This window comes from Fulmarus glacialis, unplaced genomic scaffold (genome assembly GCF_000690835.1).
Source record: "Fulmarus glacialis isolate BGI_N327 unplaced genomic scaffold, ASM69083v1 scaffold12386, whole genome shotgun sequence".
In the NCBI taxonomy this organism is placed as follows: Eukaryota; Metazoa; Chordata; class Aves; order Procellariiformes; family Procellariidae; genus Fulmarus; species Fulmarus glacialis.
Window position 1 is genome coordinate 51,286 of NW_009216300.1, and position 15,673 is coordinate 66,958.

Here is a 15,673-nt window from a genome sequence, read left to right on the forward strand (position 1 = left end):
GTAAAATTATTGATATTGGTCTCAAGGATCAGATTTATTTAGTCTCCAAATTTTTAATACAAAACAAGAAAAGATGGAAAATATTCTTATATACAAAGAAGAATAATAGCCAACCAAGAAGTCAAGTGATTTTTCAGGAGACTAGTGAAACAAATTTGACATTGAGAAGAAAGTCACTGTGTGCAGATTTATTACAAGAGCGCTGCTAATCTAGTTAAAGAACTCAGTAGTTATATCAAGATATAGTATCTTTAATTTTTGCTTCAGATACTGATCAGAATTATCTTGATCTGGCCACCTTCCATAAAAGAACAGGCTACACTTTGAGGAGAAGGTGGTATTATGCAGAGAATTCATAAAACAACATACATAATTTGCAAAGTGCTTTGTGGTTTTGTGTGAAAGACACATCTAAAAGTTTAATCATGTGCATATTGCTTTGGATTTACCTGGAAATTAAGGTAAGCATATTAAAAATTATATTCCTGCCATAATATAACAGTAGATTAAAAGTAATTTTGGCTTCTTTTCCACAGTATCAAATATTACCGAATTCTAACTTGTGTACAATTACAACCACTCCACAATGTAAAGGTTTTTCCTCCTTAAATCACTTATGCTTTACATATGTATATATATATTTAATGGGGATAATTCAAAAGGGAAATCAATAACATTTCCACTCAGTACCTTGTACTTCTGGACGTAATCCTGGATGACTTTCTGTCCTACTACATTTTTTATATTCTCTTCATCCTGCTGATTAACATTTTCCATCAGGGAAATCCAGCTCATAACTTCAGTGATAGCATGGCGAGAAGGAATTTTGTCCATCTGGAGCTGTAGAGATAACAGACTTAAAATGCATGTTGTGAAGAAAATGCATAAGAATTCCTTGCTTTGCGTTACCACAGTACATTTCCTTTACCTGCTCTTATATCATGTTATTCTACATCTCTAACATATCACTGAAGTTTATTAAAAAAAAAAAAAAAGGAAGTAAAAAGAAAGGTTTTAATAGGAGATATATTGTATAACTGCATGCATCCTAATAAGAAAATATTATATTAAAGGCTTCTTATTTCCATTCTTCATTATACAAAAAAACTGGACAAACTCAAAGATTCCATTTCTGACTTCCAAAAGGTTCTGCATTCTCATTCCATAATGCTGTATTAGGCTTACGTAGAAGATCAACTTTATACTTTTCCTGTCCTTGTAAATGGCTAATGAATAGACCCATGGAAAATAATTTTATACAACTCTTCTTGTGGTAGTGATTTCTAAATAGGCTGATTTTGAATAGTACCTGTTTTTTTCTTAAAAGACTCACTTTCAACATTGATACGGTAGTGCTTGCTTATATTTAGTTACCCAGAAACGTGTTCTATGACATTTTTAGGTAGACATATGTATTTTGCATTACAAGACAGTTCAGAGAACTGCTGAATGACATTATTTTGTTTAATATAATAGACTCGGGTAACATTTGTTACCCTTCCTTTCTCCCCCTAAATCACGATGATATTACTAACTCTGAAAGCATTCCAAATTATAAACTGAAGCAACCGCTTAGACTGATAATCTCCTAGAAACTAAATACTAAGCCAACTTTCAGACCAGTATAATTCTTTAACTTCAGTATTATAGCATTAAAAAAAACCCAAAACTACACAACCAAAACCTTCTGGCTCCTACACACACTAGCAGGAACCTTGTACAATGTTTTTAGATTTATTTTGTCTTGCATATACTTGAACCCAGTCTATTCAATTTGAACAAAACCACCACCCAAATATGACAGGGTGCAGGGATGTGAACTCCCTTTTTCCAAAAAGCATATCAACATGTTGAAAAAACCCTCATCTGTTCTTTGGTTTAAATTTAACAAATGTGAAAGTTTGGCGTTAACACCAATTGGTGTTAGACAGTATGGGTAGACAGGATTTGGACATGAGTGTAAGCTTTCCCACATTAAAACAGGAGTAATGTTGTTCCTATCTTGCCTCACATGGATAAATTGAGGAAGGGAGCAACTATCTCTCAAAGGCAGTGCCAACCGTACGGTCTGAATTTTCTGGAATATCAAAGGGCATCACTGGCCTTTCTTACCTGGTGCAATTTCTCTTGTACTGCTGGGATTTGTGTGAGCAGCTCCGTCCACTGACTGTCAATGTGGGACAATCCCGCACGCAATGCTGCTGTATCCACCTTCTTCAGCCTGAGGAGCTGGTTCCCAGTACTCAGGACAGAGGATTTCTGTGATGATTTAGCATCGACTTCTTTTGAAAACTCCTGTAAGCAGAATCAATTTTGTGGAAATAATCAACTCCTTGTTTACTGTACTTAAAGCTTTACCTCAGAAAGCTAAGAATATCCTCCCTTTCCTTTAAAAATACGTACTTTCTATTAGTGTTTACCAGCTATATCAAGACCAAGTGAGAACAAAAATTGTTTTCAGTCATAAAACCATTTTCTGTTTTCAGAATCATCACACTTTACAACCATTGCATATAGCAAAGGAGAGCTGAATGTGCAAACACACCAGTTTTTTGAGGGACAGCTCACCTACAGAAGCAGATTTTTTTTTTTGCATACTCACTACTTCAATGATGAGAAAAAGTATAACCATATGATTGCTCAATTGTTTATTTGTATTTGGAGAGAAAAAAGTATTCCTAGGTCCATGAATGACTTACCAAAAAGGAGTTCAAGTGGTCTCGGACTGTTTCCAGTTCCTGAGGAACTGTCAAGGACTGCTGGCTCCAAAACTCAAGCCGCTCCTTTGCAGATTGTAACCAACGTGTCAGTTCACTTGATTCATTCTGATATCTGTAAAAATGTTTAAAGAAAATGAAAACAGTCATCGCCACTTCTTGCTTGCAACTGAGCAGTCTCTCCTCCACGCGTTAGAGGAAGATACTGCATGCCAGATTTAAAATAAAAATATTTTCTTTCCTTCATTAAATTTCAAAAAAACGTGATTTAATTTTAAAGACAGGCATGGTATCAGGAAGCTCTTATTTTAGCCATTACACCCACAACTCCTAACAGTGCCTTCTTTTTGCCTCTTAGGAAAAACTAAGTTTAATGAAGGACTAGGTATCCAATGTAACTAGGTTATCAATCTGTTTGGGCAAGCTGCAACAGCACGCCACCCCACCTCACACACATAAACACATTTTTGCTTTCCTTTAGAAGGCTCAATCTTCCAAAAGCTTTACCACAAGGTATCTCAGAGCAGAAATTTAATGGTTTTTTTTTTTTCAGGAACTATCTCCATATCATTTCATATGCCAAGCAACTAATGAGTTGTCAGAATGAGAGTGTCTCCACCTAACATTTATACATACAATCCCTTTATCTCTCTTGAAAGGCTAGTGAGCCAACAAGGCAGGGATATTATGAATAATAGACAAAGCTTGTACATCACTTAGAGAATTAATTTCAAAAGTAGCATATGAACATTACTGAAGGCAGCTAAAAGCTCCCTTCCATATATGCAATGCCCCAGACCCACAAGAACCCAGCAGTAGCAATGCCCCTGCTAGAACATGCTGAGGCCACCACTCATGCTACCTAGCAAAGCACACACCCTTTCTCATCAACCTGTATGGATATGGGGCTTCTAACTTAGTCATCTAAATAAGATATCTCCTGACTTGCTCCCACCAGCTGTTATCTGGTACATGTTTTATTGTAAATAAGAGAGTACGATAGCACTTGCATGGAACAGAAGTAGGATATTGTAGAGTAGTCAAATGATCACATACATCTCAAAGTACTTTCTTTTAAATGTCAAATCTAATAGTTCTGGGTTCAGAATAACTTTGACCTGAACAGCGCAGGTGAAGTAGTTTATACTGTCCATTACATCAACATTACCTTGTCCAGTGCTTCAGTATTGTCTCCAGCCTGTGAAGCTCCTTGGTAACCTTGCTGGTGTTACTTAACCAGTGTTCTCCTAGTTGGTTCAGTTGACTTTCGAGATCTGAGCAGCTAACAGAAAAAAGGAGCCTTTTCCCATCATCTAGCACTTGGTATAATTTAGGTTGGTATTCAGTCAGGTTAGATCTCAGATGCTGTAATGACAGAGGAGACTGTTAGATAGCTCTGCAGGTCTCTGCTACCACACTTTCTCAATGTTTAGTAGTCTTTTATTGCATTTTGTTACATATCCAATGTCACCACAGCACATGACATTTTTTCCCTCTGCTCCAGCTCTAGAACTCCCTGAGAACCATCATGCAGGTAACCTGCTAAAAATCTGAACATGCTGTCACAAAACCCCTCACTTCAATATGTCTATTGACACTGCCTTATGATGAACTCCTCCTTGGTGTAGATATTTTACACTTGAACAGACCAATTTCAAAAGAATCTTCATGGAGCAACACCATTTCTGAGAGAAATTGATTAAAATGTCAGAACTTAATCTACCATCTGCTGAAAACTCTACTGCAATGAAAGTTAAAGGTGTCCAATATCGAGTTATTAACAGTGGCCACACCAGCCCTTTCAATGCACATCTTCAGCTCTCTGGTCATCTAACTCTTCTTTTACTGATCTACCCTCCTGCTATCCATGGCTACAAAAGAGAAGATCACCCCCCACATATCCAAATCCCTGTACACAGAAGCCAATTGTTATGGCAAAAGAAAGCAAAAAAGGGACTGAAAAAGGAAAAGCTGTTAATAGTCTTACCCTGAATCCAACCGGGACCAGATACAGATTTCATTTAAACGGTGACTTGTGGATGGGTAAAGAATTTGTCTATGTGGGAAAATATACCTGCCAGATTCCGCTATCATTACACAAATAGTACAGATTTTTAAACCACCTGTATATTTGACTAAGCTTGAGCACAAAATGTACATGCATTCTCATTTTTCAGTTATGCTGAAACTAATCTGAAGAAAAAGCGTACAAAACTACCAGTCTCATGGTGAGTACATAAACTTTCTATCCCTCTTCTTATTTTCTCTTTCAGATAAATAGAGCTCTAATGACAGAATTTTTATATTTATACATGTATGTCTGTGTGTGTGTACTTACATATAGCATATATACACAAATAAATGTATAAATCCGAGAGAGTAACATAAAAAAATCCAAGATAGCCATAAATTAATTATGATGGATTTTTAACCTAAATGTGATCACAGGGAGAGAAAAAAAGGTATTAAAAATTATGCCAGCAGAGTCCAAGAATCTGGATTTGAATAACCTAATTTATGTAACTGACAAGAGAAACAAAAGAAGAAAACTAATTTAGTGTCAGGACCAACACAAACAAAGCCTAGCATTAAACAAAACTAAAATAAAACCCCCACACAATAGATTGCTTAAGTTCTCCTCATACCATTGCAAAGGCAGAAAGTGGTTTAGTAAAAGAACAATATACATAACAAATTCAGAGTAGACAAGAAGTCAACTTGCAAGAAAAATTTGGCAGACATTTTCCTGTAAAACAAAACAAGAAAACAAAAAAAACCACTAACTGAAATGTCTGGTGTATAACGAGACAAAGACAAAACACTAGACCAGAATTCTCATTTTGAGAACAGTCAGAAAAAACAGGATGTGGTAGAAAACCTATATTTAAACTACAAGTTCTTGTTGCATTTGAGAAGGAGGAAGGCAACTGGGGGAACCACAGGTTGTTCTGCCTCACCTTGCTCTATGGAAAGATCATGGAGCACATCCCCTTGGAATCCATTTTCAAATGGGACAAAAAGGACCAAAAGATAATCAGGAATATTCAGCTTGGATTCACTAACTTGACAGCCTTTTATGACAAAATTACTGTCTCTGTGGATGAGACTGACTTCAGTACGGACTTTGACACCGTCTGCCACAGGACCCTCCTCTGGAAGCTGAGAGAATCATAGAATCACAGAATGATTTGGGTTGGAAGGGACCTTAAATACCATCTAGTTCCAAACCCCCCTGCCATGGGCAGGGACACCTTCCACTAGACCAGCTTGCTCAAAGACCCATCCAACCTGGCCTTAAACACTGCCAGGGATGGGGATCCACAACTTCTCTGGGCAACCTGTTCTAGTGCCTCACCACCCTCATAGCGAAGAATTTCTTCCTTATATCTAGTCTAAATCTACCCTCTTTCAGTTTAAAGCCATTACCCCTTGTCCTATCACTATATGCCCTTGTAAAAAGTCTCTCTCCTGCTTTCTTGTAGGTCCCCTTCAGGTACTGGAAGGCTGCTATAAGGTCTCCCCGGAGCCTTCTCTTCTCCAGGCTGAACAATCCCAACTCTCTCAGCCTGTCTTCATAGGAGAGGTGCTCCAGCCCTCTGATCGTCTTTGTGGCCCTCCTCTGGACTTGCTCCAACAGGTTCATGTCCTTCTGTGGGCTGCATAAATGGACTGTTACAGGGGTTGAAAACTAGCATTACCAGTCTCAAACACTAGTGATCAGAGACTTGATGTCTGGCTGGCAGACTGTAATGGGCAGAGTACTCCAGGGATTGTTGATATTTGAGCCCAAACATCTTCAACATCTTCATTAATGGCATGGATGATGATAGAGAGCGCTCCCTCAGTAAATTTGTGGATGACACTAACGTAGGGAGAGTGGTTGACACAAAAAATGGCAGTCTTAGTCCAGAGACACTTTGATAAACTTGAGGTTGGAGGCAGCAGAAACCTTAGGAGGCTCAACAAGAGAAGCAAATTTTGTGCCTTGGGCAGAATAACCCCGTTTCTCAGTACAGGCTAGGAAGGGAATGGCTAGTGTATTTAACTTGGCATCTTCCATAACCAAGACATTGTGAATAAGGCAAGCCACATCAGGACTGTGAACAACTGACTTAAGTTATTTTATTATCCCCATCTACATGGTGCTGATGAGGCCACATCTAATGCACCTGATTCTGCCCTGCCCCCACCTTCCACTGAGTTCAAGAAGAAGGAAGTAGTCAGGGTCTGGTGTAGAGCTATTAAGATGTTTAGGGACTTAGAGCACGTGTCCTTTTAAAAGAGGCTGAGGGAGGTGCTTGTTGTAGATTGACACACAGGAGGCTAAGGGCCAGTCTAATAAAGGCCTACAACTATTTGGAGTTGAATTAAAAAGATTATAGAGATATATGCTCCTCAGTAGTGCCACAAAATATAGAAAGGACAATGGTGACAAGCTGAAAGTTGAAGGTTTAAATTGGGCATTATAGAAAATCTTTTCAGTAGGAGGTGGTGCAGCACTGCAGTTGGTCCCCAGTTCGGCTGTGGGATCTGCATCTTTTGAGGTTTCCACCACCATGGCTGATCCAGCCCATGGCAACTGTCCTGCTTCAAGTGGGAGGCTGGACTAGATGACCTTCAGAGGTCCCTTTCATCCAGCTTTTCCATAAAGTATGTCTAAAAAGCACCAACCTGAAAAAGTGTAATCCGGTCTGTAAGCCTGTCCTCCGTCTCTTCCACCAAACCAACAGCGGGGATGCTACCTTCAACAGATTCCAGTTGTCTGGTAAGTTCCTGGTAATCCTCATCCAGACGCATCCAGGTCTGCAAGCACAAATTATCCATGTATGTGGTGAATATTGATCTGGGTATCTAGAATTTTTATTACTTGCTTTCTCAATCTGAAATCCTATAGCTGCGTGGTTGTGAATATACAGAAATAACAGTACAAATGTCGGGTGAACCTATAATAAGACAACCATCTCTGTGTAAAGTCAGCTTTTAGTTAGAACACATGGATAAAGCTGTCATGTTCTCCTTGTCAGCTACAGCTAAGCAGCTCTTTTAAATTTAGAGGAACAAAACTTGTGTCACCTGAAGGTCATAACAGTTAAATAGCAAAGATGACACATAGTTTATCAGTGCCTTGTGTGTATGAAAAAGGGGCTGACGTCCATCAATTCTGTCCAAGCACAGGAAATCAACACTACAGAATATCCTGGCGGTTGATCACAATGGCAGTACAGAAGAGACCACAGAAATTCTCACCTCTAGAATGTATTCCAGCTCCACACCTCGTTTATGAGCCAGTTTTAATACAACCGAAGCTTGTGTCATTAGCTCTGAATGTGACTGAGTTTCCTTCAAGAGGGCAAAGCTACTCATCTTTCTAAAGAGCGTTTCTGTCAGGATCATGTGAGACTCCAACCCCTGAAAATATTCCTGAGAAATTTGGGTGTGAGGGAGAGGGTAAAGAGAATAGAAAACAGGAAGTGCAATTGTTACTCAATTAATTACCACTAAAACAACATTTTAAGACAATAGCAGTACAATCAAATAGCTGTAGACATAGAATTAGGTAAACTTTTCACTCCACCAACATTTCACAAAATTCAATGCAAAATATAAAAAAAGACAATGGCCTTTTTAAAGAAAGAAAAGATCTCCTTTTTAAGCAAATTCTATCCCAACTCTCATTCCATTAAGAAAAATAGCTTGAATCAGATATACACCACCAAAAAATTCTGCCTAATAAAAAAATGTAGAAAAGTCTTGTTATATTTTGTGGGTGCTATTAGCAAATGTAAATTTCCATTTGAAAAAAATGGAGTGGTGGATGACATTGCTGTGTAGCATGACAGGACAAGAATAGGAACTTGGTATTAGAATGAGGAAGAAAATGTGATCTACCTGGCTCCACCTTCAACACAGCATTTGAAAGTTTTTAGTCAGAACAGTTCATTGATTCCAATTTAAAATACAGTAAGTTTTAATGTATCTTGATTTAATACTGGCCCACCATTCTGAAAAGCTCCTGAACCTTTAGGAAGGTTAGCAATTTGCTGTGTACAGTTGTGATTAGTCTTGAAATATGTCACAGTTTCTTACCTTATGTTTGTCAAGTAGTGATCGAACTTCTTCCTTAGAAGCAACAATCATTTTCTGGTCACCAGCCATCTTTTCTTGGCCTGTTTCTAACAGGTCAGCCAGGTCCTGCAAAGCCCGTTCATACTGCCTCTTAAGAGCCAGATTTTGATTCAGGTCACACCGTCTGGATCCAATGATCATCATCAGCTCATCGTACATATCCTTGGGGGCAAAGAGTAGCAATGGTGATTCTTTTTTCATACCTTACATGTCTTCCTATAAGCAACCATACTGTCCCTGTATTCCTCTGTGAATACTAGCAGAATAACATCTATTCCCAGCTCAAAAAGACTGTGCAGATATACTGACTTAATTGATAAATTAACAACTCACCATTTAAAGAGAGAAAAAATAAGCAAGACCTGCAACTCTTTCAAGTGCATGCATTCGGGAACAAAGTTAGCAGAATCCCAAAGGCTTGCTCTAAGTAGCAAAGGAGTAGGGCAATTGGGCTTAAGTCATCAAAATCCAGACTACTGTGTGGCTACTGCACACTGCAGATGATGTTTACATTTTGCTGCTTATAATGCAGGGGGTTGGATGGACTCCATCATGGCTACACACTATAGGCATCTCAAAGCCAGATTTGCCTCCCTCTCCTGCACCAGCAGCTTACTGGTAGCAAGCAAGTTACATACAACCCATAGTAAAAACCAAACAAGGCCCAAAATAGCAATATACTCTATATAGAACAGTAAAGTGTAGAAAAAGTGCAATGTGTATTTCACAGTGTGCTCATACTGCCAAATTACAGAACGAGCCAAAAGGAAGAATCTCATCAGTTCCCGTGTGCTATTACTCATCCTGTATACCTCAACCATAAAAGTGAGAACAACCTGCAGATGTTTTTCTTCACCTGAACAGGATTACTTTCTTGTTTTGGTTTCGAGAATTGTATTCTCAGAACATATGTCTGACTGAGAGGGTAAGCATATACTTTTGATCAAGACAAGACATCCAGAAACTAATAAACCAAAATATCTCTATGACCATCCAGTGCTATAGCAAAGTACCCACCCTCAGACTGTAGCTGGCTCTCCTAGATTTAAAGAGACAATTGTGAGAAGCACAACTGTCAAAAAAGCAAAGGGAAGGCTTTTCTAAAAACTGAAATCAAGGGGAGGGGAATATCTACACATAATCTGACAGCAAAAAAAAAAGCAGGAGACTCTAAGACCAAAAGGATAAAGAACTGGGCAAAAGACACATTTGCACAAACTCTTTGTCATTCATTTTTAATTGATATTACTGTTTTGTTGGCTTAATAAGTTTATGGTCCAGTTTCAGCTGTTTTCTTTGCTTCCAATTTATTATTATGTCCTTAGAAAGGGTAAGATTCAGTTACAAACCTTCTCCTTGATCTGCTCACAAAGGAGTTTCAACGGCCTTATAAAAGTTCTGGATCAATTGCCCACATGTAATTGGGCAGAGAGTCTTAAGATAAGAGTCCTACTACTTACGTGTGTTCAAAACCAAGTCTGACTGAAAGTATGCAGGAACATGAGAGGTGTTCTAGTAAAAGCAGAACATTTCCAGCTTCAGGTCACACTTAGCTATCTATCCCTCTTCACCCCCCTCCGTTTTTTTTAATGACGGATGTGAGAGACAACTAAACGCCAGATCATGAGACACTGGTGAGAACAGGGCTCAACCTTCAGCAGACATTTATGTTTACATGCTTAACTTTATCTCTTTGAACAGGTACTCAACAAGAGCTGAAAGTAAACATGTTTTTTTGTGTTTTTATGACTAATACTACTAATAATAGAGAGGTTAGAAAATTTGAAAATGCAAAAGTAGAAAAACTAGGTGGATCAGGGAGAAAAAAAATCTTTTATACACACTGAAATGCTTTTAAATATGCTTTACTAAACTGCCCTATGAACAATAAAAAGGAGCATACTAATACCTTTGATATCACCAGACAGGTCTAGGATGGAACTTAAGAACCATACCTGGATCTTAGACAGCTCTTGCACAGAAGGTTGGTCAATTTGTAGCTTGTCTACCTGCTTCTTTAATTCATTTATTCCAGTGTCTAGTTCCTTCAAACCTTCTTCTGCCTGCAGTATGACCTGTATTTGAAAATTACATCATTTAGTTTGAAGGTTTAATAACAGTGCTGTAGTTGCCATATGGTAATATTCTTTTCTGTTTTCTGCCTGAAGTATTAATCAGTCCTTCAGTCTGCTGAAATTTTAAAGGATACTTGTTGTGCTTTAACCTGGCAGGCAGCCAAATACCATGCAGCCGCTCACTCACTCCCCAGCCCCCAGTGGGACAGGGAGAGAATTGGAAGGCTAAGAGTGGGGAAAAAACCTGTGGGTTGAGATAAAGACAGTTTAATAGAACAGAAAAGGGAAAATAATAATAATAATGATAGAATATACAAAACGAGTGATGCACAATGCAATTGCTCACCACCCGCGCTGACCGATAATCAAGTAGTGATCGGTACTTCCTGGATCATGCCTACCATTCATATATTGAGCATGATGTCACATGGTATGGAATACCGCATTGGCCAGCTGGGCTAGCTGTCCTGGCTATGCTCCCTCCCAGCCTCTGTCTGGTAGCATGGAAGCTGTCCTTGACAGGGTACTTAGCAACAACTGAAAACATCAGTGTGTTATCAACATTCTTCTCATACTAAATCCAAAACATAGCACTAGGAAGAAATTTAACTCTATCCCAGCCGAAACCAGGACAATGCTATAAAGAAAAAGTATTAATTCAAAGTTGGGAGAGCCCAGCTTGTTTCTTAAAGTTAAAAACAATATGGCATTATTATTTTTTTAATAACAAACTGTTTTAGTATCATACAGTATTTTATACCAAACCTTGCTGTGAAGTTCCACACTTTTAGTTATATGGTACAGGCATAAAAGGACTATTAGTTGTCCTAATACCTTCTTTTAAAGCATTCTTTTTATTAACACTCATTCCTGTCATATCTGAGCACCAAGCAAACAACCAGCACAGCAAAAGACATGCATGACAGCAAAGAGCTGTGCACAGTTCCCTTACAGGACTAGGATAGGGCCAAAATTACTGTCAAGGAAAAGGACTTTTACTTCCCCTTTTATACTTGGAAAATGACAACTGAAAGCACACAGGCTGGGATTTGCAAGTGTATGCAGGTGATAATTTGACTTTTTTCAATGGAAGCTACAAGAAACAAGGTCTTTCAACCTAGGAGTCTCCACTGAATTAATGCATGCAAGCTATAACAAAGTTAAAAGCATAAGGTAGACTCCTGCAGTTAAAGTCCTTTGTTAAGGCCCTTCTTGGAAGCTGCATATCCAAATGCTTCAACTGTGTATGTGAGTAGAACTCCTGACTCCTAGTAATGCGAAGTATGCATAGTACAGTCACTAAACTTACACTTTATGCAGCTAAGTTACCTGGCTGATTAAGGGCCTTATTTCTATTTTCCCAATCACATTTTGAACAAACAGCAATGCTTTTAAATTTGAGTGTTTTATCTGCCAAGGTAGGTGTTCAAAAAAAATTCAATTCAGTTGTCTCTGTTACCATGTCGTTCCCCTATTTGGTAGTTAAACTAATCATATAGGAGCTAAATTTTTACCAATCTTTCACATCGTAAAAGATAGGAAAGAAAGACACAGACTGCCAGCCCTCTTACTCATACATGAATTAAAATTCCTTCAAAATTTGATTATCAGATATGTAAGGCCAGTATTTCTGTTTAGCTGAAGGATAAGTCTCTTCCCCTCAGTCACCTGCTGGAACCAGACAACAGTAGCTCTTAGGTAACAAGAAACTTCTGCTGTAGAAAGTAGCCCTTAACATACTATATTGACTTTTCTCGTTGGCAAAACAGAAACAAGGACGCAGGATGTATTTTGTCTTATTATTAATTAATTATTCATTAGGCAATTCCTGACAAAGAAAAAACAATTATTGCCTTAAATTAAAACGAATAACAGTCAAGATATTACTATAAACCAGTGCAGAAGAAAGTGCCTTTTGTTTTTAATAACGTGTAATAGCCAAACAATTTAGCCAAACTTTAGACTTTTTTTCTTTCTTTCAAATAGTGCCCAGTATGTGCATAAGTAAGTCACCTGGGGAGATAAGAAAGAAACTTTGTGTTTGTTTTTTTTTAATTTATAGACATGTGTAGTACGCTCTTGGAAGTACTCATTTTCACATACTTTATGTGAACCATACATTCTCCCACAAAAAGCAACTGTTCTCTAGAATCCAGTTATACCTTGAATAGAAACTTTATCTCTTCCCTCCCCGCTCTCCTAAGACATTTGGCAATACCTGCATTTGTTCTGTTTCTGGTCTCTCAACTGCCTCTGCTAGTTTCTGTAGAACTAAATATTTGTTATCAGCCACCGACGTAAACAGGAGCTTCAGATCATTCTACAAGAGACAACAACACAACAAATTATAGCCAATCACAGCACAAACCAGCTGAAAAATATTTTACGTTCCAAAAAGTTTAAAGCATTACAACGTTACAATGTCAGCATTAAGGCATAAAAACTATACAACATTGGAAGCACCATAATTATCCAATGCAAAACATGCAACATTGCTGAAAATCCGTAACTGGATACATATGAGCAAAAAGCTAAACCAACTCCTATTCAAAACATAATCTGTGAACACACTTCTGCTTTTGCCTTCCAATTAGATGATCAATGCAAGGGTCAGTTAGCTTCATTTAGCAAAAATATGTTATTCTTGTGTAGTTTATTTGATCACATATGCTCGTAAACAAGCTAGGTTTTACTTTTTAAGGCAAGCTTTTTTAATTACAAACTTGAGCAAATATAACAAAAAACAAGGCTTCAACGCATCACAGGGCTAACTACACATTACAACTTTTAGAGCACCTTATCAGACTAGACACATACATATTACTTAACAATTTTGCCAAGCTACAATCAATTTTTTTTTCATTAATTCATCCGAACAAAACTTCTAATATTGGTAAAATAGAAAATAATCAGCACATTTCTCACTTTTAGCATTATACAGGAGTGTGTTTCTGATTTTTTTTTTTTCTTCGTGCAGTAATTCTTTTGAATATTAAATATCTCTGGTATAACGATAAGGCAAAGGATTCTAATCAGCTTGTCTCTTTTTTTCAGCAAAGGAAGGCCTTTTATTGAAAATTGTTGAAAGTATTTTTTTTCCTATCTACTGAACAGGAAAGGTTATGGAGTTTGGAAAGAAATCCTGTAGTAACAACCTACGAAATGATGATCACAATCTGAAGACACCAGCAATCTATTTTCCAATTTTTTGCTGGATTTTATGTTTTTTTCCATTAAAACTAAACTATACTGGAGGCTTTATATGATAAGAATAGGAAAGAAGGTAGAGACCAAGTAAGGTCTGAAAGCATTTCTGAACTCTGTTTGAAAAGATTTCTAAAATCGAACATTTCTCCACTTCTCTTAATTTTTTCTATTTTGCTCAATACAGACAGCTTGAGATACAAGCTCTTATGGAATAATGGGATGGCTTAAATGTGATCAGAAAGGTGGGAATCAGTATTATGTTTTCTATTTTATCACAGCTAATAAAAACAGTGTACTCTATCATTTATGAAATTATAAAATGTGTAGAGTGGAACTTTAAAGTTGCTTTTTCTCCTTTGAGAACAGTAGTCAACAACTTCCACTTATTGCAATGCCAGCAGAGTGAGAAAGTGTGGGATGAATGATCGCTTCTACAATAATTGCATGAGTTGCAGAAGGCTTCTAGCACAGTATTTAAATTTTGGATCATGATTTGGGTATCAAGTTTTGCATAGCCTAAGAAGTAGTTTGATCTTCAGTAAAAACCTCTTGATTTGGTACCAAAAATTCTCATTGCTTTGAGAATCACATCCTTTATATCCCCATTTGACATGTACCCCTGTTAATTCCTTCAGATGGGCATCATACCTTGAAAGTCACTATTTGCTGGAGCCTTCCTTTCATTTGATGGCATCTCTGGTTTACTACTGACTCCAGCAAGGTCAGTCTTTTCAGGAGACAATCCAAAGTGTCTTCTATAATATCCCTATTATCACCATTCTCAGGAAATATCTGAGCAAATAAATTCTTGTTCTTATCCATGTCTTCTGTTACCTCTTTGATTTCTTTGGCAAGAGACTGATTTAATAGAAAACAAAACAAAGTGACAATTAGACATTCCAGAAAGCAGGCAAACATATTGCCATAACCATTGCCAATTTTGCAGTGATGCAGTGAATTTTTTACATTGTTAATATATACACACTAGACACAGTTATGCAGCTACAGTATTTCTGATAATAAAAAAACCCCCACACTGCTCTGAGGAAAACAAGTGCTCAAACTAAATGAACCTGCCTGAAATAAAGGCTTCGTGAAGCAGGAATCCATGCAGCTGCTGAAAAACTCTTTTTCTCTCCCTCTCCCCTCCCTCCCTCTCCCCCTCTCTCCCTCTCCATTTCATGTTGATGAATTTGTACTGTTTCCAATGCTCCCAGACCATTCCTCCCTCTTTTTCATTTCATTTCAATTTCAACACTGTGGTGTTTGCTAATACTTAGCAAAGAAATTAAACAGAAGAAAGACTCTGTGTTTAATTCTCTTCTGACCAGGCAAAATTCAGGTCAGGTGCTTCTTTCTGCAACATTCTTGTATTTGGTTTGTGTGGCAGGTGGGCTACAGGGGTGGATCCTGTGAGAAGCTTCCCCTAAGTCTGACAAAGCCAATGCCAACCGGCTCCAAGACAGACCTGCCGCTGGCCAAGGCCGGGCCCATCAGCGACAGTGGATAACATGTTTAAGCCTCTGGGATAACATGTTTAAGAAGGGG

The 15,673-nt window shown here is 37.9% G+C and overlaps 1 protein-coding gene across 1 annotated transcript in view; it reads right to left on the reverse strand.

The window, feature by feature from the left end:
- LOC104077859 (nesprin-1-like) overlaps positions 1 to 15,638 on the reverse strand; it is a gene marked incomplete at its 3' end in the record, with an annotated part of 66,827 nt that extends 51,189 nt beyond the window's left edge. Inside the window, exons 1-11 of the mRNA XM_009579256.1 lie at positions 15,594 to 15,638; positions 14,774 to 14,983; positions 13,137 to 13,238; positions 10,799 to 10,918; positions 8,805 to 9,005; positions 7,965 to 8,138; positions 7,389 to 7,520; positions 3,886 to 4,082; positions 2,700 to 2,832; positions 2,113 to 2,295; positions 691 to 840 (exon numbers count right to left, since the gene is read on the reverse strand). Coding sequence (XP_009577551.1) covers positions 691 to 840; positions 2,113 to 2,295; positions 2,700 to 2,832; positions 3,886 to 4,082; positions 7,389 to 7,520; positions 7,965 to 8,138; positions 8,805 to 9,005; positions 10,799 to 10,918; positions 13,137 to 13,238; positions 14,774 to 14,983; positions 15,594 to 15,638 — 1,647 coding nt within the window. The remainder of the gene's footprint in view (positions 1 to 690; positions 841 to 2,112; positions 2,296 to 2,699; positions 2,833 to 3,885; positions 4,083 to 7,388; positions 7,521 to 7,964; positions 8,139 to 8,804; positions 9,006 to 10,798; positions 10,919 to 13,136; positions 13,239 to 14,773; positions 14,984 to 15,593) is intronic.
- Positions 15,639 to 15,673: the final 35 nt, after the last annotated feature.